Genomic DNA, 27,535 nt, shown 5'->3' on the forward strand with positions numbered 1-27,535 from the left:
ACCATTCTAGGTGAATATCTTCCACGATAGAGCTCTTCATTCTCCTGGCAATCCATGCACCAACATCAGAGTGCGAGTCCTCAGTTCTTTAGCCATCCTTGCCCATGGTCCATAGGAGGTCATTGAAAATACCTTTGCTTGGGTCAGATTCACATTAGCCGTCAAAGTGAGACTTTAACGAAATCTTTTGCCAAAGATTTGATGATGATTTTCTCATGTTGCTGATTCCACCGGCCTTGATTTTTGGTCCAGGTAAAATTAAATCCATGACAACTTGAATCTTTTCTTACTTCATCATAATTCTGCTGATTGATTGTAGGAATGTTAGTTTTCTTTACAGTGTGGAATAATCTATACTGAAGGCTGTCATCTTTGATCTTCATCAGCAAATATTTCAAATTCTCTTCACTCTCAGCTGTTAAAGGTATATTATCTGAATGTGGCAAGTTGCTAATGACTCTTCTGAAATCTTGAAGCCAAATTCTGCTTAAAATAGATAATTTCGTATATTATTTGCTCAGCATACAGATTGAATAAATATGGGAAAGGATACAACCCTGACACACTGATTTTAAACCATGCAGTATCCCCTTGCTCTGCTCAAACAATTGCCTCTAGGTATATACCATATATATTCGCATATAAGCCGACACAAATATCATCTGAGCCACCTAATTTTACCACAAAAGCTGCATTAAAAACGTGCTGAAAAAACTCAGCTTATACACGAGTATATATGGTATATATGTACAGGTCTCACCTAAGCACAGTTAAGTAATCTAGAAATCCCATTCTTCACAATATTACCCAAAATGTATTATGATACATATAGTAGAATGCCTTTCCATAGTCAATAAAACACAGGTAAATGTCTTTGTGATATTCTGTTTCCAGTCCAAGATTCATGTGACATTAGTCATGATATCCTTTGTTCCACGTCCTCTTCTGAATGCAACCTGAATTTCTTGTAGTTCATTTTGGATTCATTTGTTAATTCTCCCTAGGCAAGATTTTTTATGCAGGTGACATCCATGATATTGATTGATCATTTCCTTATTACATGGGATCACCTCCCTTTGGTATGAACACAAATATGAATATATTACAGTTGGTTGGTCAAGAAGTTGTCTTTCAAATTTCTTGACATAGACTAGTGAGGACTTTCTGAGCTGTATCTACTTGGTAAATATTTCACTGAGATTCCATCAGTTCCTAGAACCCGTTTTCCATCAATGTCTTCAGTGTAGCTTGGATTTATTTCTTCGACAGCATCAGCTCTTGGTCCATATTTGTACTTACTGTCATTGAGTTAATTCTGACTTATAGCAATGGGACAAAGTCGAGCTTTCCCGGTGAGCTTCCAAGGCTGTACAACTTTATGTAAGCTGAACGTCTCAGCTTTCTTCCATGAAACAACTGGTGCATTTGAACTAATCACCTTATGATTAGCAGCTGAACCCAAAATCAACTACCCTAGCCTGCTCACTCACTCCTATAAATATAGACTATATATCTATATTCTATATATTCCTGTTCTTTACAATGTTATATATAGTTTTTATGATCCACACAGTTGAATGTCTTCATGTAGCCAATAAAATACAAGTGAAATCCTTTCAAGAATTCTCTGTTTAGCCAAGATCTATCAGACATTAGCAAAAGAGGACTTGGAACAGAGATATCATTCTAGAAACACACTGTAAAGATTAGGAATTCCAGAATCCTTAATTGTGCTCATGTAGAATATTTACACAGACCAATAGTAGTTATTTAGATGAGTAAGGGAGAATGGAAGCAGTAGTCGAGAAATCAAAGAACACATTGCATTAGGGCAGCAAATCTATTTCATAATGGTCTTGGTCTCCCTCTCTTTCACTGTCACTCAGCCAGTGGTGACTCATAGTGACCTTATTCGACAAGGTAGAACTGCCTCTGTGAGTTTCCGAGACTGTAATTCTTTGTGAGAATAGAACACACCCCCACCCCCGCTTTTCTGCTGCAGAGTGGCTGATTTTGAACAACTGACCTTGCAGTTAGCAACACAGAATATGCAACCAAGTAATTGTATTTGCAATTGTTTCATATGCACTTAAAAGTTGGGCAGTGAATAAGGGAAACCCTGGGGTAACTGATGTATTTGAATTAAGGTGTAGGCAATAAATATGTGAAGTATTCCCAACTGCCAGAAACCAAACTAATCTATCTTGGACAAAATTTAGTCAGGATGAACCTTCGAAACAAAAATGGTGAGGTTTTTGTCTCTCATACTTTGGGCATATGAAGACAACATGTTTAGTAAAGTAGAGGGTCAATGAGAAAAGACAATGGCCCCCCAGCTGGATTGACAAAGTGACTGCAATTATGGGCTCAAAAAGGAACAAAAATTGTGATGATGGCACAGGACTGGGTAGCGTTTCATTTTCATCCGTGTGTTTGCAGCCCACTTGACAAAACCCATCAACCATAATGATCTTGCAGCCCTACATTTTTTATAGAGTTATTCTATTTTAAAAATCATTTTACTGGGGGCTCTTACAACTCTTGTTACAATCCATATGTCAATTGTATCCAATATATTTGGACAAATATTGCCATTGTTCTTTTCTATACACTTACTTTCCATTGAGCCCTTGGGATCAGCTCCTTTTTTTCTCCCTCCATCCACCACCCCCCAACCCTCGTGGCCCCTTGTTAGATTATAGATTGTTATTATTTTCAAATCTCACATCAACTGCTGTCTCCCTTCCCCTCTGCTTTCTGCTGTTCCCCCTGGATGGGGGTGTGTGGTTATGTAACACTCGTTGTGATCAGTACCTCCTCCCTCCCTGCTCCTTTCCACCTTCCCCCTACCCTTTTGGTGTCCCTATTCCCATGTCTGTCCCTGGGTTCCGTGTGCCATGAGTTTTCGCTCTTGCCTATATCTATGTCCATGCTCCCATCTAGTCCAGTGTGGGAAGCAGCAATGAGGTCACGATAGTGGGGGGTGAGGAGGCTTCAGGGATCAGAGGTAGATTATGTGATCCATCAGTGCTCTACTGCACCCTGATTGACATCCCCTCCCTGCGACTCCTCTGTGGGGGATGCTCCATTATCCACCGATGGGCTTACGTTTTTACTTACCTTCGTTCATAAGATCACTAGGAGACAAAGCCTACTTCATGGCATCTAACAAAAACAAATAACCTTTAAAGGAGCAGATTGCCACATATCATTTACCCAGTGAGCTGCTTAATGATTTGGAACATCTGCCCTTTGGCTTAGCTGCCAAGTGCTTACTCATTCTAGGGTCCCAGAAGAGCAAGGTGAGCCAAACCCAAACAAAGGCACTGACATCAAGTGAACTTCACCTCATAGAGCCCCTATATATAAGGTGTTTGCGGCTATAAATCTTCACAGGAGCAGACAGCCTCATCTCTGTCCCAGGAAGCAGCCAGTGGGTTTGAATCACCAACCTTACAGTTAGCAGCCCACTGCTTAATCCACAATGCCACAGAGCTGTTATAAAAGCAAGATAGCATCTGGTATTTTCCTGTGTTACTTGAGAATTGTACTGCAGGACCCAATTTCAACTTACCTTGGAATGTAGTCATTGGAGTAGCTGTATATTTTCTCTGAAAAATATTTAAAATAAACAAATTAAAATAAAGTTTGACATAATTTTTTAATGTTTTTCTACAGTGTTCTGATGGGAGCCCAGCCTGTTTTAATTGATATCTGTGATCAAGCCACTCCAGCAGGGCTGACTCGTCTAAGGAAAAAGGTCTCTAATTTGGGTCATTCAGATTCTTTGTTGGTGGTTTGTGATGAACATGTGCTATAGTTTGGAAGTGATTTAGATTATGATGCATGGTCATGTTATGCACTGGCAGCCCTGAGCAAAGAAAGCTGGAGTCTCCATTCTTGCCTTTGCTGTGGGCCAGGTGGATATAGATGACGGTCATACTTTCTGCTTTTGGTCCCATGAAGTAGCCCTTCATCCTCATCCATTGTCCTCTTTATCTAAGCTGTTTTGTAGAGGTTTTGGTTCATCACAACAGGAGATGCCAAGAGGCATTTTATTTTCTTTATTTTAAAAAAATATGTGTGATATTTCTTGGTATGTGAGTAATGACATAAACATTATGCTGAGCGGTTGTTCTGTTTGTGAGACCATTCTTCCACACAGTGCAAATAGTGGTTGGGAAAGAGAGGACTGGTGAGAAGGGTGCTGAGGAGAGTTGGGAATTCAATATCTGCAATAATCGAAACAGCAAAATGACTTTTAGAAGAAACGGGATGCTTTGAGCTGAACAGGCAAGATGGACCACAGAAATCATGTAGAAGTCACAAGTCATGAAAATATGATGTGTCAAATCTTAGTATGTAACAAAACTGATGAAGGCAGGAGGGCCAAATAAAAAAGGACTATGTTTACTTCACGTAAAATTTATATAATACAGTGATGCACATTCGTGCACACACACAAACTATTGGAAAAATTAGTTTTCAGAGGTCTTTTTAGGGGAAAGTGATGGATTCCTAATGAGTTGGTGAGTGATGGAGGGGAATTAATAAATAGCTCAAATTTTAGGAATTTCATTGTGGACATCTACTATTGTTCAGTTTCTGCTCAAAGGGAAGATAATTCTTTATAAATGTCCTAGAGAAATATAGTAGCTTCTGTTCAACCTTCGCAAGTACAAAGGGTGGATCATTCCACTACTGACACTTAAAATTTTTAAGAATTTCAATCAATATTATGAAGAAATTTATACCATATTATCTTTTCATTCATAAATTTTATGTGATGTTGAACATGATGTAAATATGTGGTGTGATATTAATTATGCTGTTATTACATATTACTAAAGTTGGCATTAAATAATAGTCCAAACCATACAAAAGCTATACAGAGATAAATGAAGACCAGTGATAGCTAGGCTTAAGAGAATAACCCAGAGACAAAAGCAATCACATAATATATTCTTTAATATTTATATATTAAAAACTCGGTGTGTTGGTAAAGAATTTGAAATGTCTGAAAACAGTTGAATCAATCCACAACTAATTACAAAGATCATTTTTAGTTAGGTTTTTGTTAGACACCGTTGACTAATTCTCCAGAGAGGTCATTAACCGTTATTAGAGAAACGTTATTGGAACAATTTATGAAATCATCCCAGTAGAGACTAAAATGGAGATTTCACATGTCTGTGGTTTAAGGAATTCAGTGAAAGATCAAGTGTGGGATGTTTTTGCAGAAAATTCACACTAAGCTGTCATGAGATCTAAAGTGATGGGTATCACTCTTTGGAGCTATGTCAGAAATACACTTCTCCTAGCCCACAAAAAATATCCTTCCCAAACTCCATAGAGAACACATGGCTATTTTAAACTACCTTGAGATTCATTTTGGAAATATTTGTATGAATGCACATAGAAGGAAGCCTTGCCACAAGTTTATGAAAGTCCAGAAAAATGGGAAAACTCGAGTTGTGTAAGTGGCATCAATAACCAGAAAGAAAAAAAAATTATGGAACAGGAAACTATAAACTCAAAAATGAAATATGGTATATATTAGGTGTTAATATCTTATTATATGAAGGAAATGGTTTTACTCTGTCATTAGTTATTATGCATATTTTCTTGAATCCAAGTCCATGGAAAAGATATTAGTCAAACTATACCCTAATATATCATAGAACAAATTCATGTTTAAGACTCAGAATACTGGGAGAGTGGTTTGGAAGGAGGGAACTGATTACAAGGATCTGCATGTGACCTCCTCCCTGGGGGATGGACAACAGAAAAGGGGGTGAAGGGAGATGTCAGACAGGGCAAGATATGACAAAATAATAATTTATAAATTATCAAGGGCTCATGAGAGAGGGGGAGCAGGGAGGGAGGGGGAAATAAAGAGGACCTGATGCCAAGGGTTTAAGTGGAGAGCAAATGCTTTGAAAATGATGAGGGCAATGAATGTACAAGGGTGCTTTACACAAATGATGTATGCATGGATTGTGATAAGAGTTGTATGAGCCCCTAAGAAAACGTTTTTTTTTAAAAAGAATCAAAATATTGATAGTATGACATCAGATTGGAGTACTACCTCTGCGAATTATCTTCCGTGAGACAATATGAAAATCACTTAAAATTTCGAATTAGCAATATATCTACAAAATAGGGATAGCAATGTTTTCTTATGGAATGTTTGTGGGGTCGAGATATTTCCCACCAAAGCAGTTAACAAAAGCACAAAATTGTTATTGACATGCATCAAAAGCATACATAGCAAACCATAATTTAATGTGCAGATTTCAGTCAGCAAATTTCATTAAATGAGTTAACTGGAAATTAACTGACATGATTAAGATGCTGCCTTAAAGCAAAAAGAACTTTTAGAAGAGCCTGACTTTAACTGAAAATGCCAAATCTCACTTTTAACAAGAGGGTCGTCACCAGCTAAGCAATATTCTGAAATCAATGGTAAAAATAAACTATCGAAAACATTTTAAGCAAAAGTAAAGAAAGATCATTTGATTAGAATAAGAAATATAATCGTGGTGTAAATATATAGAAACATCATTTTTTTAAATAATGTGGATTTTCCATTGTAATTTCTTAGAGTATGAATGTTCATAACTGGAGAGTAATTCCAAGGCAAAGTGTGTAAAAGCATCTATCTATTCAAAGGCACCTAATGGCAATATTTTATCCATTATTAATAGGCAAAAGCAAAAAACGAGAAACCAAAAAGCTCTGTGGAAAAGAAGTATTAGACGCAAATATATAAAACATGTAATCTACAATGGGATGCTAGGATGGAAGAAAAGAGGCTTAAAATAATAAAGAAAATACAAAAGAGACAAGGAATAAGGGCCATGGTGTTTCCATAGTAGAATTCTCACCTTCCATGCAAGAGACCAGACTTCAGTTCCTGGCCAATGTATCTTACACCAGTCTGGCACTCAACTGTCAGTGAAGGTTTGCAAATCACCACTTTGCTGAATCTGTTTGAGTGGAGCTTCCAGACTAAGACAGACTAGTAAGAAAGGTCTGGTAATTATCTTCCAAAAATCAACTAAAGAAAACCCAATGGGTGACAATGGTCTAATTTCATTGGACATTGTACCCCATTGCTCAAGGTCAACCTATGGCAGATAGCAACAGGGGATGAAGGCATTGTACCCGTGTATCAATGACTTTCAAGAAGCACCCTGAAGGGGTACTTTAAAAATTCAGGGACACCACATTCCATGGTACCTTAGGATTTAAATATGTAACCTGAAGCTGAACAATTTGTCTTGAGGGGGTTCCACTTTTACAATCTTTACGATGAGAAGTTGAATAGAGTATGCTCTCTTTAGATGGGGTCATAATCAAACATCCAAAGATGACATCTGAAGCAAAAGGTCGGTAAGCTCATCCTCCTTAAAAGAGCTTACTTTTTCATGAGAGTTTATGAGGGAAAATAGAAAATATTGTTACAAAATCACAAACACTTTTATGAAGCAGAAGTATAAATTCATGAAGCTATGGTCTCTTTACATATCCTTCAGAGTTACTATATGCACGTCTGAAGATGGTATTTCTACCGCTCTAACCCTTCCCCAAATGGAGCCTTGGTGGTATGGTGGTTACGTGTTGCGCTGTAATCTGCCCGATCAGCAGTTCAAAACCACCAGCAGCTCCAAGAGAGAGAGAGACTGGGCTTTCTACCCCTGTAAACAATCAGTCCTGGAAACCCACGGAGGGTGGCTATGAGCCAGCATTGACTCAGTGGCAGTACGTTTTTAGTTTGTTTTTTTTAACACTTCCCCTAGCCATTCTACCTCTTCAGTTTACTCCACATAAAAACAGTCGTTTTGGTATAGACTCAATAGTGTGTTCAGTCTTCTCTGAGCTTTGAGAATAAAGAGAAATTGGAAGGAGCAAGGGCAGGCTTTCTCTAGTCCATGGGGTTTCCCTAGAAAATGCTCAATTAAAACAAACCGAAACACTTGTTAACACTGATGAATGAGCAGATCCGTCATATCATGATTGATTAAAAAAGTAACTCAGCCCATCTTTTCTAGCCTTTTTCTCACCAATGCAGTGTTCAAATTTCTTAAAACAATTCTCACAGGACATTTTAATCACCATCCTGTGTCCTTTAGAAGACCTATTGCGATTACCCTTGGAAATTCCAAAACACAGTCACTCCAGCCTTTTGAGCGTGCCACTCTCTGAGGTCCTCCTGACCTTCCATGAAGCCATCGGTCCATCAAAACATGGTTAGTTTATGTAGGATGACATCCCCATATTGTTGCTAAGCTTCAGTGATTTGGGGAACTGTCCATTTGAGTTTTGATATTAGTCCTCACCTCAACACTCATCTTTTTCCATGGCACAAAAGGGTTCAGTCTTTGAAGGTACTCTCTAAGACAAAGACAAGTGGTGTATTACTAAAAGAACCAGTCTACAGGTCTACACTGATTATAGAGACGTGTTTAAACTCATTTGGGGGAAGCGGGGTTGGTGAAGTGGGATCAACCGAAACCCCAGTAGCAATATGTTTTTACTTATCCTCATATGAAAGTTTATTTTAAAGTAAGTGGCTTGATTGTGTGGGTGCCTCTGTGATACAAAGTACATGGAAAACTGTGTGGGTTGCTATAAAGCAACCACATTAGCAAGACTCGGGGTGAAGGGAGCTGGGAGAGCTCTCATAACCCTCTCCTGGGATTCAGATACAAATCTTTGTGGTCAGGTTCAAGGTGAGATTGTGTGATGCAAATACGCTTGCCTGTGTCTCCTCCTTTAGAATCAACAAGAAACACCATCACGTGGTTTAAACGACACACTCAAGCCCTCTGGTGTATTTTTAATGTTACAATGTGGGAGGTAAAGACGGGCCTCAACTTTCTAGTGAACAGAGCGTAAAGTGGTCAGATTTTGCTGCACGAGGAAAGTATACGCTGATTTATCCTTCTTCTCAAAGCAGAGATGAAAGCTGGGATAAAGAATATAGTTTCAATTTAAAGGAGGGAGAAAGTCAATACCTTTCCTATCAGAAAAATAAATAAAGATCTGTTCCTCTAAGGATCAGATTTGGACAAAGAATCATATAAAAATGAAAGATTTGTTTTCCGGGGCAAGGGAGAGTCCCGTTTCAAAGCTTCTCCCTAGCACCGCTATAGAGAACTTCAAGAGGAGGCTTATTTTGCCTCTCTGATTGTATCTGTAGATATTGCATTGTTGCAGAGATGAAGACTTTCCTTTGTGAGCTATTTAATACCCCGGCACGCTTTATTCACTGGTTTTCAAGGTGCAGTCAGATCTTGCAAGTTTCTTAGCTACAAAGAGTAGCAAAAATAAAAAGGTTGCATGAGACCAGTTATAGGGGGATGGCATTGGCAGTCCAGGGGCCAGGAAAACTGTTCAGTGTGATGGAATCTCTTCTAGTTTCTCTGTCCAGGAAAAACAAGGCAAAGCAGAACCGTTGGGAGAGCTGCAAAGCAGCTGGTTTACAGAGATCATTCCAAAGCCACCTGGTACATCTGGGTGAGACACAAAGATGCTGTACAGAATGCTCAGATGGGATGGAAAAGCTGTGCGAGTTAGTACTATTACCTGGGGAGAGCTGCCACCGGAATCTGTGGTGGTTGGAAAGGGCAGCAGAGCGAAAGTAGGGCGGAATGGCGTTACTAGGGCATCCTTGGCAGCTGCTCCAGTTAGCCTGTGGTAGCTCTTGTTACTAGCTGTGGTCCAGTTGAATCCAATTTAGGATGACTCCATGTATGCAGAGAAGAATAACAACATAGGATTTTCAAAGCTTTGACCTGTGGGAAATTGTTATGCTTATCTACCAACGACAGAAGTGCCCCGGTGGTATAGAGGTTATGTGTTGGGCTGCCCACCTCAGGGTTGAAAGCTACAGCTTCTCCCTGGGAGAAAGATGAGACTTTGAGCTCCCATAACCTGTTGTTTTTGTTAGGTTCCATCAAGTTGCTTCTGACTCCCAGCATCCTTCTGTACAACAGAACAAGACATTGCCTGGTCCTGGGTAATACTCACAAGTATTCTCATGTTCAAGTCCATTGTTGCAAGCCACTGTGTCAACCCACATTGTCAAAGGTCTTTTCCTTTCTCACTGCCCCGTTGCTTTACTAAGCGTGATGTCTTTCTCTATGGACTGATCTCTCCTGACAACATGCCCAAAGTATATGAGTCGATGTCTCGCCATCATTGCCTCTAATGAGCATCCTGGCTGTACTTTTCCCAAGATCTGTTGGTTCTTTGGGCACTTCATGTCACTTTCAATATTCTTTGCCAGCGCCATCAATCAATCGCATCCATGCTTCTTTTGTCTTATTCAATGTCCAACTTTCAGATGCATATGAGACGATTGAAAAAATATCATGGGCTATGAAAAACTTTCCAGATGCAGATGACACAAGCTTGCTTGCTGGAAGTGAGGAGGACGTGAAGGTCCCGCTGTTGAAGATCGCGGATTGTAGCCTTCAGTATGGATCACAACCCAAAGTAAAGAAACCAAAAATCCCCGCAACGGGGGCAGTAGGTAGCATGATGGTAAACAGAGAAAAGACGGAAATTGTCAAGGATGTAATCTTCTGGGATCCACAATCAAAGCTCCAGAATTAGTAGTCAGGAGTTGAAAGGGCAAAATGGTGCATGAGACCACTTTAAAGTGTTGAAAAGCCAGGCTATTACTTTACTTTGAAGACTAAGATGAACCTTGCCCAAGCCATGGTACTTTCAGTCACCTCAAACAGTGATAGTCTTAGAAATCCTCAGGCGCAGTCCACCCAATCCTGCAAGATTACTGAGGTAGTTAGTTTATTGTGCCAACCTGGCCGATAAACACATATGGGATTAATTGATCATTGGACCAGTGTGCTGCTGCCTTGCCTCAATTTGCAAGCTACACTACCTGTGGGACACCTAACCCGTAGACTGTGTCTCTGTAATTTGAGGTTCCTTCAAGACCTGCTTGGCCACACCATTGGATTTACATCTCTTGAGCTGGGGACTTTCAGACCCTGTCATCTGGCTGACTGTTGGTGACCTGCCCTGCTGTTTGCTGCCTGTGCCCAGCTAGCTCGGCTGGTAGAGCACAAGACTCTTAATCTCAGGGTCGTGGCTTAGAGCCCCACGTTGGACACCAAATGCAATCAATAGCTTGTCCTTCATTTTAGTAAGAATATCTAGACATATTATGTTGATGGACCCACTAAGGAAGATGTAACATAGACTCTAGATTCCTTGGTACATACCTGCATACAAGAGGTTGAGAAATTAACCCAATGAACATTCAGGCACCCTCCACCTCAGTAAAATTTCTAGGAATCCAGTGGTGTGGGGCATGTCGAGATATTCCTACTAAAGTGAAGGATAAGTTATTGCAATTACTGTGTGCCAGACTTGACTTGGGGGCAAGAAGCTTGGTTTTATGTTCTAAGGAACTTCTGGGTGGGTTCAAACTGTCAATCATCTGAAAGTTGAGTACTTCATCATTTGAGCCACTCAGTGACAGATAAATAATAAAACTCAGATACTGTGTACTCCATTTACAAAGGATATATTTCTGCTTAGGTGGAATTATTGGTGCTAGACTAATGTTTATAAAAAATTCTGCAAGAATCTATATAAAATCTCCAACGTGGACCCAAATATGATTAAAATGAACACAAATACAACAGTTAATTGCTAAACAGTTATTGCACAGATATGTTAAATATAGAGATGGTGGAGGCTGGATGAACCCCTGAAATTACTGCCTTAAAATAATTTTAAACCATAACCCCAAGTATCCCCAGACATTTTCTTACAATCAAACAAGGGTTTCACTTACTTAGTGAAACTTGTCTGCCTTGAACTTCATACTCCTTTAGGATTTACTTACATAGGATTAAGTCAGTGTTGGGATTCAAGTAATTTAGCAACTGGTTCGCTACCCTAATGGCTGTTTCAAGCATAAAAAAAGATATACTGAAAGGTGTTTGTTAGTTCATACAGTTAGCACCTAAATAAGAACAAAAAGAGTACACAAAGTAGATGTTTTGAGAGTTTTACAATATCTCTGAAAAATATTAAATAATACCTGACAAAACAAAAACGATTTAAGCTATGTCCATGTTGCTTCGTGATGGGCATCCTCCCTTGCAATAATCTTCACAGTTATCTGAGCATCATCAGCTGCGTGATTTCTCTTTATCCATCTTTGCAGTGCGGGAGGAGGATCCCCAACCTCTGGATTCAGAACCACTAGACAGACGTCCCTGTGTTGGATACATTCGAAGCAGGCAACTTCTTCTCCGAACATGGGATGCCCATCTGTGAACAAGCCCTTTCCACTTTCATTCAATTGATAACAATTGTCCTGACAATCTGTGGAGCTCTCTGAAGACTTTCAAGAACTGCCAAACTCACTCGTGTCTCATGGGAATCCAGGGAGTGCTACAAAATGGTGATGAATGACAGCGGGTCACCCTCTGGGTGTTCGGAATGTTTCTATTTATCTGAAATTTTTGTTTACTGAAGTATCATACTCAAGGGAGTGGATAAGGAGTTTTACGAAACGAATAAATGAATATTACAAGTGTAGGTCTGTCACACTTTCAAAGCTGCGGACAGAAGGAACATCACTACAGGCATTTCCAATCCGCCGCTGTGCAGAGGAACGCTAGCAAACAGTAAAGAAAGAACATTTGTGATTTCCACTTTGGGCAGCAGCCTAGCCACCCCACCTTAGGTAAAATCCTGGTTATGAGTGCCAAAAAAGTAGGAAACCGTTTTGCCGAACTGAGGAGAACCTGCTGAACCCCACCACTGGATGAAGTTGGCAACAGCAATTGTAAAGATTAAACAGGAGCATTTATTGAGCCATGAGCTTATATTAATGTAGGAGAAACAACTCAGAAAGGAGAGTGAAAATAGTCACTCTCTTTGATTACAACTCAAAGCATGTAATCAATGCCATGGATATTCTGAATGGGTATATGGTTTGCCTGCGTCTCCTCAACAACAAATAAAGCTTTTGAAATAGTAATATAGGGCTAGGTTGGGAGGAGGAAGTGGCTTGGGAACTGGAGAGACCCAGTTGGTTGGAGAATGGTGGAGAGGTGAGGAAACCCCAGTCACAAAGTTCGTCATAATAAGTCATTAGGATGGCACGTAACTATAACAGTTCTTTAAGAAATATATATTTTTAAACAGAGAAGGAAGCATGAACCATCAGTTAGTGATACGGGCTACACAGGGCCAAGATTGGCCTCCTACATCCCAGCACTGGGCTAAGGTATACAATTCCCACACGTACCATAGGCTAAGATATTTTTGTCCATAATGTGTGAATAAGAAAACAGAGAGCAGTTCTGTTACTTATACAAGGGCTTCCAGACAAATACTGAAAACAGAGTTTTTATCACATTACACTGACTTCAAAAACATGCTGTTCAAAATCATTGAAGAAACTGAAATTAGCTTTTGAAAAATACATCAATAATGTTAATTAACTATTTCTTGCTATTCAGAAATGTTCCTTCCCACAACTCTGTCTCTAGAGCAATTTACAGCATGCCTGAGGCAGCAAGAGTTTGTACAGTTAATAAGAAAATAAGAAATCGGTCCTGATGTAAGGGGGAAAGAAATGGTACAGCTTTCTCTAATTCTCTCTCTCTCTTTTTTTACCCCTTAGGCTATGCTGGTATAGCAGTGGTCAACCTAGCATTATAAACAAACAACTCCTAAGGATGTTTTTAGATAACATGGATGCTCTAGCTACGGCAAAATAAACTGTAATGTGCCAACTACAAAAATAAGCAACGGAAAACCCACTCATACTGAGTGTAAAAATATTATGCAGCCAAACATGTTTGGAAGGGAAGTAATAAAACAAGATAAGCAAACCGCCTGCTATCAAGTTGATTCGGACCCACAAAGAGCCCATAGAACAAGTAGAACTGCCCGATTGGCTAATCGCGAAGGAGCCCATAGAATGAGTAGAACTACCTGGCAGGGTTTGCACTGTTGCGATCTCTATAACAGCTGACTGGCATATCTCTCCCCTGATGGAATTGTTGCTGGGTTTCAACAGCCAACATCGTAGCTGGTGAAATCTTCAGGTTCTATCTCACCAGGTCTTCTAGCAGACACAATACCCGCTGCCCTCAAGTGGCCTCTGGCTCACAGTGACCCTGGACAGGGTTTTCGAGAATGTCTATTTTTACAGTGGTAGATAGCCTCATATCTCCCTCATAGAATAGCTAGTGGTGTTCAACTCCCAACCTTGTGGTTAGCAGTAGAAAGCTGGCCCAACGGCACCAGCAAGGCTCCTTTGGAGAAGGAACAGGTAAGATTAGACAGGTCCATATGTTGAACGTGTGGATGGAAATTGGTTCTAGAATTCGTAGTCACCACAATACAATACAGTCATAAGCGTGAAGTGCTAGTTGATAAACATTTGGGCTCAAATTAAAAACGTCAGTCCACTTGGTGTCAGGCCTTAAAATACTTCTAAGGGATTAATACAATAATGAGGTCATGAATCTTACTTTCCACCTTAAATTATCCCATGTCTCTACTTACCAATTCCCCCAATTTTATTCCAAGTCCAAAGATTTTAGTAATGTAAAATATATTCTTTATAAGCTATTGCATAGAGAAAAAGGTTTCTTTCACCTATTTCCCCTATAACCAAAGGAAACTTTATAGAGGTCTGATGAGGGATCATTTATATATCTGACCTATAAGTTTGTTACATTTAGGTGATTGGATATCTAGCCCACCTCCCAGGGAAACGAATGACAGAAATGTGGGTGAAGGAAGACAATGGCCAATGTAAGACACAAAATAACCTTAATAATATGTAATTGATCAAGGATTCACGAGGTTGGGAGGTAAGATAGTTAAAGTTTATTGTGCCAACCTGGCTGATAAACACACGTGGGGTTAATTGAAGGGTGGGGGATAAATGGCTCAGTGAGCCTCGCCTTTCTAGTTCTCCGGTCTCTTGCTTTCTGATGGTCGCACGAGGGTACAGCTGCCTTAGCCAGTTCCCCTGCTTAAGCTGGCAAGGCTCACTTTCTGCAAGATATCCCCAAGGAGAAGCCGCATGGACCCACCCCAATGCAGCCCTGGATGCTGGAGCAGCCGTGCAGAGACCCCTGCCAGTGCTGAAATGCTTACACATTCACTGACTTGGCTTTCCTCCTGCAGTTGGCATCATAGTGTGTGTTTTGTGAGATGGAGGAGGACTTTGTGGATTGGTGTTGGACATAAGGGTTAATGGGTTAATGTAGGACTTGTGGTCTTGGGCAGCACTGGGTTGGAATGTGCACTTCCCCTTTATGTAACACTCTCTCATACATATGAGTTTCTTTATTTGTTTCTCTATATACCTAGACTAATACAGGAGGATAGAGGAGAGAGGGGAAAAAGAGGAGCTGAATCCAAAGGCTCAAATAGAAGTAAAAAAATTTTGGAAATGTTGAGAGCGACATATGTACAAGTGTGCTTAATACAATTTAATGATGGATTGTCATAAGATTTGTAAGAGCCCCCCAACAAAATTATATATATATATGATGCTTTGCTAGATGAAACTAGTCAAGAGATCATTAGAAAAACAAGACACTTTTTCTTGAGTAATTTTGAATAGTTAGGGGACTTTAGCCATGTCAGTTTATTTCCCAGAAACTCCGCTTTAGTTGTTAAACTTGTACAACAGTAATATCTTCCTCCCCATCTTTTATGTCAGCATGATTGGTTCTGAAGGAAACTCTCCTAAGAGGCTCCAGGAGATTCCTTGGAACAGGACCATTTTTTTCTAAATTACCTTCTTGCAAAGTTTCTTGGGCCTATGCTGCATTAACTTTGCCCTATTTGTTTTCGTCTGCTGGAAGAAAATGCGTTCACCTTTTCGTGTACGTTCTGTTGTTATCAGTGGCCTTCCTTGTCCCTGATAGTGACTCAGTTCTATGATATAAAAATACTACCTAAAAATACTGTAACTTTCATCCTTATATTCATACATTTGACACGCCCAAAGAAGCTTCGTGGAAAAGATGGTACCATCTTTTTTTGATGCCCTTGGTGTGTATTGAAAGGAGGCCTGGTGGTGTTGTGGTAACTCAGTGGGCCGCTAACTGTCCCATCAGCAGTTTAAAACTGCCAGCCGCTTCTCGGGAGAAAGAAAAGGCTTTCTATTCCCGTAAAGAATTAAACTCTTGGAAACCCACAGGTGCAGTTCTACCTTGTTCTCTAGGGCAGCTATGAGTCTGAATCATCTTGATGGCAGACAGTCTTTGTTCATTTGGTTTGGGGGTGAGTATGGACTCAAGGTCTACAGCATGCAAAATCTGGGTCTGTGGGTGAGTATTCCACTACTTCAGCCACAGACTAGCTTACTGAAAATTAAAGCCATGGTTCAAACCTCAAAATTCGCTGCCATTTGAGACAATTACAACTCACAGCAGCCAGTCGATTGAAAAAAGTAAACCTTGCAATGCCAGGTCATCCTGATCTGCTCTCGTAGAGTCTCAGAGTTTTTCTTTAGAAGCAATGCCTCAGGCTGTTACTTCTCCAGTCAACTTCCGAGTCACTCCAATCTGCGCTATCACAGAGGCCCCGAGAATTCTGGGCAGATGTGAGGCAAATTGTAACAAGCTAGCTTTTACTTTTCACATCATGCTTCAGCTAAAACCTTTATGATTCCCCTGGAACAGAATGCAGTACCCATGGCTTGTCCAGTTAAAGGAGGAAACATATATGTTTAGCCCAAGACAGTTCCTTCCAACTTTAAACCCTAACACAGGTGAAGGGTCGACTAGTGGATAAAGTTCAACTTGGGAGTTTGCAAATATTTCTAATATGATTCTTAATGTAAGACAATGTTCTGGTTAAAAAAGATTGTGTCAAATCGATTTTCTACAGATAAACATATCCTATTGTATAATATTTCCCCAAATGGTCTTTGACCGTAGGTTTTCCTGTGACTCTACAAGTTTCGGTTCAAGTGGGTTACTATATGGATACAGGTCTCCTTGTTTCAAATGTCTTACCTTGCCGATGCTTTTCCACACAGTGAGAAATATTGAAGATCAGCGATATCACAAGGGCCAAACTCAAGAAGGCTACAAGTGTCCAGACAAGAAAATGACATTCAGGATTTTCTAGAAATAAAGGTAAAGGTACCAATAATATAGTTGCTGTTGACCTTTTTCCTACAATTAGAAACATTGCATTTCTTCCTAATAAAAGACATTACTCTCCTTTAAAAGAAAGTACACATCTTCTAGTTAAAAACATTAAATATTTTTGAGAGGGGGATACAAACATGACTTGATAGTTGTAGGGTAATGTATCCAACAAGAACATCATCCCACTGGACATGTATGAGAATCCTATCACATAGTAATTATTATTTTAAATATACTAGAAACCAAATTTAGCATGATACTGCATACTCATGTTCTTAGAATTACTTGATTTTTATTTGTTCTATTGTTTTCAAAAGGAAACAAATTCATGCTAATTAATATTGAAATATAAAACATGTATGGTCCTTTATAAAATATACACAAATATATTTTAGTCCCAAACGGTATGCGCTATACTAACCAACATTAAAAAAGAATTTACTGGTATGTTTGTGGGATGTAACCATTTTATAAAGTCATTTTTAGTGCCTGCATAGTATTTCATAGTGCAGTTGAAACAGCATTCATTTCTCTCAGGCGGATGCAAACAGTGCCAGTAATCCCAGTGTGCCAGTGTGGACCAAATATGGAAGAGCCTCAGAGAGTAGGGTTACTGAGTCTATGGCATGGCGGGGAATTATAAGGGAAGTTTTCATCAAGAAATATTCTCTACATCATCCCAATTGGTGACAGTACTCTTCAGGAGGTTGAGTTAATTATCATTGTGAAAGTTGGAGTCAGTAAGCTGCCTTGATTTCCAGATGTCTGTTTCTCCCTTTGCTGTCACACCTGGTGGCGGAAGGGTGGCTTTCTATTACTAAATGTCTTTGTTCACTTCATCTTGTATGTAGTACGAAAGCCCCACAGTTCATCTACTGAGTTAAGTCCTATCACATTTTATAACAAATTGAGGAACGTGACAATACTTTCTAGTTCAGTTTATTCAATCAGCTACCGTCAGACCTTAATCACATACCATCTACTCTCCCTGTGTTTTATTGACAATCAAAGGCTTTCAATTGCATTGCTCTTCAGAAATTATAGCTAGCATTGGGAAGCATAGAGATTACAGACTATGTTCTCGCAAAATCTGTATGTTTTGCATCATTGAAACGGGCAATGAGACAGAATGAGGTGACACTGTATGCTTTAAAACCAGGAAAGTGTGCATTGGAGTTATTTAATCTATATGTTGATCAAATAATCCAAGAACATGGCATCAGGCTTATAAATAACCTATGATTTGAAGATGAGACACTCTTGCTTGGTGAAAAAACAGGGGATTTGAAGCATAGCATTTAGCATGCGCTTCACCTCAACATAAAGAAACCCCAAATCCTTACAACGGGGCCAGCAGACCAGCATGACGAACAGAGGAAAGATTTAAGAAGTCAAGGGTTTCATTCTATAATCGGTGGTCATGGAAACAGCATGCTCTCAGGGACTCAGGTAGCATCTTGCACTAGAAAAGTCTGCTACAAAAGAACTTCAAAATGTTCAAAATTAAAGATGTCACTTTCAAGACTAAGGTGCACAGGACCCAAGTCGTGGTAATTTCATTGGCCGTAGATGGACAGTAAATAAGGAAAACCAATGAAGAATCTATGCATTTGAATTATGGTGCTCGTTGAGACTATTGAATACACCACCCCTGTGCTAGTTAGGTATTATGTCAACTGGACACTCGTGGGTAACGGTAGGGGCAGCATCCAACCTGTCATTCAGTCACAGCCTGATGACACCTCCTTGGCTGCGACCTTTTGTATGAGGACAGCGACTGAACAGTTTTAAGTGTTTGGTCTTTCACCTTCTGCTGGAACTGAATCTCCGCTCTGGTTCCTTGATCTCTCATAGTATCTCCCCTGCTCCCCACCCCCAACCCCCAGGACTGTCATTTGACTACCACTGGTTGATTAATTGAGGTAATTTATATTCAACTAAGCTATGTGAGCTCAACCTCACTACCAGGAAACAAATGCTTGCCCAAAACCCGAGTGGACTCACACTGAAGGCGATCTCCTGAAGGTCACATGCTGATTTTGAGAAGTATAAAAGTGAGGTGTTCGTTTTTTCTTTCAGTTCTTCTACTTTTATCTTTGCTAACTAAATGCACCCTTGTGATGATAACAATCAATCTCCTAGGTAGTGTTTTTTTAATTTTTGTTTTTCCAATCATCTTGAACAACTTATAATTTTCAAAAGAACTACGGTTACCTTCGCATGTCATTAGATCCCTGCATATTGATCTAAAATACCCTTTTCTATTTAACCACCTGGAAAGTATCATTGTTTTTCAAGTCTACCTTCTCTTTTAAGAGTTTCTTGAATCCCGTCTGCCCTCCATGGAGTAACATATATCTTTCTATATGGCCCAGAGTTTGAGGTCATCATTTATACATGGATCTCTCTCCTTTGTTGTCAACTTCCAAAAGGGTAGATCCATAGGCTTATTCCTCTTTGTCTGCGTGCCTAAGTTTCTTCATATATAAAAAGGATGTGCTTATTTTTAAAAAAACATTCTGATTCCGAGCTACCCCATGTGTGTTAGAGTAGAGCTTTGCTCCCTAGGGCTTTCAATGGGTGACATTTTGGAACTAGGTTGACAGAATTTTCTTTCAAGACACCTGTAGGTGAACTCAAGCCTCCTGCCCTTTGGCTAGTGGCTGAGCCCAACCTTACTCCCAGGAAAAAAATGCTTGCATAAAACCTCAATGGAGTCATGCAGAGTAAACACAAGCTCCTGAGGACCACATGCACATTTTGAGAAGTATAAAAACTGAGGGTTGTTTTTCCCTCTTTTAGTTTTTCTACTTTCATGTAAAGGACGTATAATGTTTATTTTTGCTAACTAAATGTACTCTTATGACAGTAAAAATTAATGTCCTTCCTTGGCAGTGTTTTTCTGTGTTTGTTTTTCTTCCCAGTTTCACATAGTATCTAACATTTGGAATAACCTTAATAAATAGTTATAGTCTGGACAAATAGAATACAGTACAGTATAAAAGGCACATTTCATACTTCTAATTTTTTAATTAAAATTAGGAATCTAGTTAAATGTATTTTTACCATTGTCATAACATTACAGTGCAAACAAAAGTTCCACTTCTTCTGAATTAAAAGGAACGTTAAAATAATTGCATTCATCTGGAAATTGTTGCAAGAAGAGTACTTTGCTCTCAGAAAACAATCGATATTATAAGTCTACATTTTGCACTAAAGGCTTTAGGGAAAGCTCTGAAAGTTTCCATTTAAAAATATGTCCGCAATGCTAATGAAAGAGCTTGAACCATGCTGGACATTCATTTGGGATTGGGGTCTGTCATTTATCATTAAAGGAAGTTTATGTCCCATAATCAATTAAATGCCTTTTCAAACACAGGCTAAATCCTAATGTGTATGAATCTGTCAAAACAGTCTCTAGGTTTTGGGGGGGGGGCAGGGGTTAGTTCTAGGAGTGTGCTATTCTTGTCTTCCTAAACTGTTTCCCTTTTTCCCCCTTCTCTTTTGTAATGTGATTTCAGGCTTAACAGTGGGATTCTCATGTAGGAGCTTTCTATTTCATGACATTCTTGAACTCCTCCATGCCTTCCTGATAGCCCAAAGTGAATGCCACTCTTTTAGGAGCACACACACACACACACACACACACACACACACACACACACAGTAGAGGTATCGATAGGTTAAATGTTGGGAAATTTCCGTTTGAATGGTTGATCTATATCATGGACACCCCCATGTACAAACATATACTTCAGACCACTCCTTGTTCACTCATTCTTTACTCAGGTGGGTATCTATTCAGGAGATACAATATCTCTTACAATATTGGATGCACAAAGTGCTGAAATTCTTCTTTAACAAATGTAATCTTTACAATGATTATTTGTAAACTGTAATTATTTTCATTTATATGTTTCACCAATTTAGTAACTCCCTCACAATTTGAATTTCACTATTTACAAGGGTAAACGCCAAGGCTGTGAGACGTTAGTACTGAGGCAAGGGCAACTAAGAACATCATGGTTTAAGTTTCTGTCTAGCTTTCAAGTGCCAGAGGCTACCAATAATGGGCTCAATTATAAGACCCCTGGCTCTCAGAAAGCCCATAGTAATTGGCAGGAACTGTATTATAATGAACAGTTGTTTGTGCTATGGAAGAAAAACTAAGAAAACACATTGTCTTACTTCTAAGAGGTCTGATTCATCAGAAGTCTTATTTAAACAAATAACTATAGAAAATCAACAAATACAGCCTTAATTGATTGTCTTTCAGGGAGTTTTAAGTGAAGCCCGTGTCTGAGGTTACAGTATATAGCATATGACTTCTCTTGGCTTGTGAACTCTGACAGGTAAGTGGCCGTTTCTTCTTTGGATTTCATAAATTACCCATGACATGGTGGATGTTTATTTTAGGGATCCAAGAAAGTTCAAAGAAACGTACTAATATTAAGAGCCCCCTAATTCTACTCATGTGTATACCCACCCTACTCTCTACCATGGAGTAAATAAAGACTCATTGATATCCTCTGAGATCAGCTATGGATTTGAACCACCGACCTTGAGGTTCGCAATCTAATGCTTACTCAACAGTGCCACCAAAGCTTATTCTTTTGTGTGTTTGCATGATTTTTTTTCCTACTACGGTGATGGTTTGCTGCTGAAAAAGGCATATTTTTGATGATTCTGTGAATGCAGCACATTACTAATATCACTAACTCCCAAATCCCCCTCCAGCACCCACTCCCTTGGCCACTACCATCCTCATCGTCCAAGGACTTTGTAATCATAGACATTAGCACCGAATGTGGCTGTCCATGGCTGTTGAGCTGATCCCTACACGTGGCAGTCCTGAGTGTCACTGCCTGCCATTCCTACTCATGGCAATCCTGAGTGTGCAGGATTGCCTGCCCTCGGGTGTTCAAGCTTGTGACCTTTTGTGACATCGATTGAGAAGCCTGGCTTCCAGGGCTCCTCTGGGTGGTTGCAAGTACCACCTACCAGGTGGCTCACAGTCAACACTTAGCTGTTTGTGCCATCCAGGTGTGTTATTGGCACTGAAAGAGACTCTAAGTCATTCTCAGAGTTGGAAGTAAATGTAATGATATTTTTAAGGAAACACTCAAAGGCCACTAGCTTTACATGAGTGTGTGTTACTAACTGGGGGCTATTTGAGAACAAATAATGTACATTGGGGTGGAGCCTAACCTGAAGGGGCTCTCGGAGGGGTCAAAATCAACGTAGGACTTTGGGAGGAACTGTTTCCAAACCCTGTGGAGGAAGAAAATGGGAGGAGTTGCTTCCTAGTAGTTGGCTTTCTTCAAGACGCCCGGCCAATTAGAAACCTGAAATCCAAGCCTTCACCTGTCTGTCACCACACCTCCAAATGAAATCCACCGCCCTCGAGTTGATCCCCACTTAGATTGACCTCCCAGGGCACAGTGAAGGATCCCTGGTGGCATTGTGGGTGAGGCGACGGCCTACTAACTGCAGGGTCAGCAGTTTGGATCCACCAGCCACTCCATGGGAGAAGGCAGGGCTTCCTACTCCTGAGTGAATTCGTCTGAAACCCACAGAGGCGGCGCTAACCTGTCCAATAGGGTGCCTAGAAAGCAGAGTCCACTCAATGGCAATGAGTATAAGGGACAATAAACCTGCTCCTTATAGTTTTCATGGATGCCTCCTACACATGGCATCCGAGATCCCTATTTATAGCACATGGTGATTTTTCTCAAAATATTCAATGGAGGAAATCATGAACAGCAATGAAGTGGGAGATGGGTTTTTAAGACAGTGTTGATTCCTTGAATGCTAGACTCCTTGTCACTTTAAAAGGTGAGCATTAATTGGAACTGCTAAACTACAGATATCCTAGTGGGACTGAACTGTTGCTCAAATCCCTGCTGCACTTACATCAGCCCCTCTGAAGGTCGTGGGCTCCTTTATTTAGTACATGTGCTGGCAGTTCACCACAGAGCCCCTTGCTAAGAACCTGCAGAACAGTGTGGAATAGTGTGTGGGCCCCTTTCATCAGACAAAATAAGTTTGTTTCTTGTAATATTTTTATAATAAATGGTATTTTTCCTCTCCTTTTAATCCAGGGGTGTTGAGGGAGTTAAATGAAACTAAAGTGCTTAGACGTTCTCAACAATGATACCTATTATTAATGAACCATTTGTAGATATTTATTTCACAAATCTGGCACCTTTAAATCTTTCCCGGATTGACTTTTCCTAAAATCACAACCAAATATTACCCAAGCGAAGTGAAGAAATATTGCTCCGTTGACCCATTTTCAAGAGTATGTTCGTTTAAAAGACGATTCACAAGTGAGGCCCACCTTTCCATTGCCAGTCTCTTCAAGAAAGACTATATTATTCTCAGAATGGTGACTTAGCCTCATAGGACGGCAAAACCGAGCAGACCTTAAATGGCAACGACCTGTAAGCAAATTGTGAATCATTCTTCACACTGAATTAAGGGTGGCTCGAAGAGGTTGTTTTCGTTGACTGATTCAGTAATACTAATTTTATGTGAATGCCGGGGAGCAGGGGGAATTCGATGTTGGCACGTTTGTTGATGATGAGGGCAGGAAGAAAGGGAAAGGAAAGACTTGGGGCTTCTTTCCCATGTTTTGATTTACTTTGTACTACAAATAAGTTTTTTCTTTGTGTTCAGACATTATTTAAAATTAATTACTCTCTTTTTTGCTTTACCACTCTAAACCTAGGTATACAATATAACCTACTCTTTTTCTTTCATATCATGTTTTTGTTGATAATACTTTGAGCCTGCAATGTTAATGACTCCATTTTTGTCATCTTGGAGGAAACGTAGGAACGCTAAGTTGGCCATGGGAGAACGCGCTCTTACATTACACTTGCAGGGGCAATCGAGACTAAGAAATTTTGAAAGGACTGTGATCGTATTTCTTTTAAGTTTAGAACTTTTCATTAATTCTGGATAGACTTAAATGGCAGCTTCCTGGCCTCGGAGTTTACAACACGGTCAGTTTCCCATCAGCCCCGAGCAGTAGTTGCCAGAGTACCGCTCCAGCTATTCCATGCGAGCCACTAAGCAAACTGCAACCAGAGCTTTTGTTCTTGGACAGTCTATGAACTTGGCAAATCTGTGAAGACATATGAAAAGCGTAGGTCCCCTTACAGTCCCTGTATGATTTTGCCAATCGATTTTAAAATGGAGCAAGTCAAACTCCAGGAAGTAAATTCACAGAAAGTATAATATGTAATATCTTTACTCTATATGGCTTTTACATATTAATTTTAAATATACTATAAACACAATAATTAAATAAGATCTATAATTAGACAGGTCAAAGAAGATGTAATTATAAACAGTTTAAAAATCCACACAGAAATGTTTATAGTCATTATAGTCAAAGTAATGAATATTAAGCAATGGGTTAGCATATTATGCTTATCAAATTAGTAACGATTTTTTTGAAATGAGACCAGGTTGGTAGGGAGAAACATGGCGAAGAGAGTGACTTCACAGCTCTCTCAGAAAAGCAATTTGGCAATAATCAGACTTAAATGTTCATAATTGATGATTCAGTAATCCTAGTTCTAGGAATCTTTCCTAAGAAAATAAATTGTAAGGCAGAAACAGTTCGGGAGAGGTTTATCAGTATGTCATTTACTCACTCACTCCCTGCCATAGAGTCAGTGTGACGCTGAGGACAGGGCAGCACTGCCCAGGTGGGTTTCTGAGACTGCAATTCTATACAGTAGCAGGAAGCCTAGTATTCATAAAATCTTGATATAATATACGTTTCCAACTATAATCAGTTCAATGGGATACATTATGCACTCGATTAACATAACTGGCAGACGTTATAATAAAAGGCAGTTGTTAGAATGTTAATTAGAAAAGCTGACTATAAGTAAATCATGACTGATGTATACAAATAAAAACTCAGCAGAATAGGGCAAACATGCTGTGTGTTTTTTAAGGCGATGGGAAATGCATGAGATTTTGTAAAGATATAGTTCTGTTTTCCCACTGCGTATAATATGCATGCCCCCTTTTAAAATAAAATTAAGCTTATTAAGGAAACTAAAAATAACAACAACAAAAAAGAATGAACCATCAGTGTGGAAAAGGCACTCCCATGACCTGTGTGAACTGATGTGGACGCACCCCTCACAATTAATTTCAAGCAATTGCATTTCACTGGACTTCACAGAAAAGTCATGGCTCTGAATGTCGAAAACCAAACGGAATTGTTTGCCAGGAACTTAATACAGTGCCTAAAATCTAGTGAATTAGAATGAGGTTACTCCTACCCTGGCTTATAACCACTTATCAAAGAGAATATTCATGGTCAATGACTATGTTTTAAAATAAAAAATATATGTCAAGGTTATCATTATTGATTCATACTTTATAGTCATCAACCAACTTGTTTATAATTGAAATCCGTTCCAATTTCCTTCTTTCACAAGAAAATAATCCATAGATAATCGTTAATAGATTTTAAAATATTTACTTTTACTAAACTTACCTCACACTTTAAAACTGTGCCATTTGGAAGTTTTCAGGTGATATTAGACATGCGGATGGAACAAAAAAGTATGAAAGAATGCTTACCTGGCATGCTTGTTTGCTTAGACAAACACTTAGGTAACCATAAGGCAGTTTCACGAACTTAAAATCATCCTGCAAAATTTTCTTTTCTAAGTAGCTTTGTAAAGTCAGAAGCAGTGTGCCAGGAAAGCTTGGTCTCTGTCTGGGTCTCGGTTTTTCTCTCTCTGGTATTTCTTTTGTGTGTACTTTGTTCAGTTACAAACAGGAAATGTGGTGATGGAGGCTTTTAGGGTTTGATCTGAAACCAGCAGGTTCTGAAATTATTTTGTAATGCAAGAAGAAAAATCCCACAAGCCTCCATACTCTGGCATTTACATTTTTACAAATTTGCTAAACTGATTTAACAACATATCATCAAAAAACCAGCATAAATTGACAAGAAACTTCCATCTTCAAAAATGTAAGATCGCTGCAAAAATGGCTTAATCACACAAGGTCAAAATATGGTATCCTAATCTGCGTAGTGAGCAGTGCGCATCCCCGGGACGTGCTCAGAGGAAAAACGAACACCCTTTCGGTGTTTACTCTGCCGTGTGCTTTGTATGTATTGGAAAAGCGGCTGCCTTCCTTCTCCCATGCCACCCCTCATTCAGGTTTTCCTGTGCATGATTTTGTCGAATCGTGACCCCTCCTACCCCCCAGGCCAGGAAAAACTCTAGTTCTCAACTTGCACACGCCTATGTTGAAATATTAGAAGACCTCAAATGTCAATGTCGTATTACATTAGTTTAAAGTAGCTAATTATTGGGCCTATTGCATCAGATTCTTTTCAGGTAAGCATTCTTGGGCTATTTTGAAGTCATCATTCTGGATAATGCTTTGGTATATTACGTCCTCCCAATCCCGCTGCCACGGAGTCTATTGAGACATAGCAACCTTGCATACAGTTTCTGGGACTTGGAATCTTTAAAGGAACAAACGGCATTAGTTGTCTTTCACGGAGTGGCTTTTGTTAGGTGCCACTGAGTCATGTCGGACCCATAGCGGCCCTGTGAGCAACGGAACAAAACACTGCCCGGTCCTGTGCCGTCCTCCTGACCATTCCTCTGCCGAACGCAGTGTCACAGCCACGGCGACAATTCCTCTCATCTAGGGGCTCCCTCTTTGTCACTGCCCCTCCACTGTACCCAGGCAGGATGTCCTTTCCTAGGGACTGGTCTCTCCTGACAACATGTCCAAAGTATGGAAGATGAAATATTGCCGTCCTTGCCTCTAAGGAGCACTCTGGCTGGACTTTGCTCGAGACAGATCAGTTAGTCTTTTTTAGCAATCCGTGGTGTTTTCCAATATTCGTCTCCAGCACCATGATTCAAATGCATCAATTCTCCTTCGGTCGCCTTTATTCAATGTCCAACTTTCACATGCATCTGAGGCCAGTGGAAACACCACAGTCTGGGTCAAGTGCACCCTAGTCCTCCAAGGAAGATCCTTGATTATGAATACTCTAAAGACGTCTTTCAAGGAAGACCTACCCAGTGTAACTCATCTTTTGATCTCGTGAGTGCTGTTCCCATGAGCATTGACTGTGTATCCAAGCAAGATAACATCCTTGGCAAATTCACCTTTAAATCTTAATGTTACCTATTGGTCAAGTTGTGAGGATTTGGAGCTTTTTTATATTGAGTCGTAATCCATACTAAAGACTGCGATCCTGGATCTTCACCGAGCGCTTCAAGTCCTCCCCACTATCAGCCAGCAAGGTTGTGTCATCTGCATATCGCAGGTTGTTAATAAGCCTTCCTCCAATC

General features: G+C 39.8%; 1 protein-coding gene and 1 non-coding gene across 2 annotated transcripts in view; one reads left to right on the forward strand and one right to left on the reverse strand.

Moving 5' to 3' along the window:
• Positions 1 to 25,797, reverse strand: part of TRAT1 (T cell receptor associated transmembrane adaptor 1) — a 37,590-nt gene extending 11,793 nt beyond the window's left edge. Inside the window, exons 1-3 of the mRNA XM_075542962.1 lie at positions 25,791 to 25,797; positions 17,043 to 17,153; positions 3,575 to 3,611 (exon numbers count right to left, since the gene is read on the reverse strand). Of these exons, the coding sequence (XP_075399077.1) occupies positions 3,575 to 3,611; positions 17,043 to 17,153; positions 25,791 to 25,797 (155 nt within the window). The remainder of the gene's footprint in view (positions 1 to 3,574; positions 3,612 to 17,042; positions 17,154 to 25,790) is intronic.
• Positions 4,582 to 4,710, forward strand: LOC142441582 (small Cajal body-specific RNA 24). The gene has a single exon (XR_012782950.1).
• Positions 25,798 to 27,535: the final 1,738 nt, after the last annotated feature.

Source organism: Tenrec ecaudatus, chromosome 2 (assembly GCF_050624435.1).
Source record: "Tenrec ecaudatus isolate mTenEca1 chromosome 2, mTenEca1.hap1, whole genome shotgun sequence".
NCBI classification, from domain to species: Eukaryota; Metazoa; Chordata; class Mammalia; order Afrosoricida; family Tenrecidae; genus Tenrec; species Tenrec ecaudatus.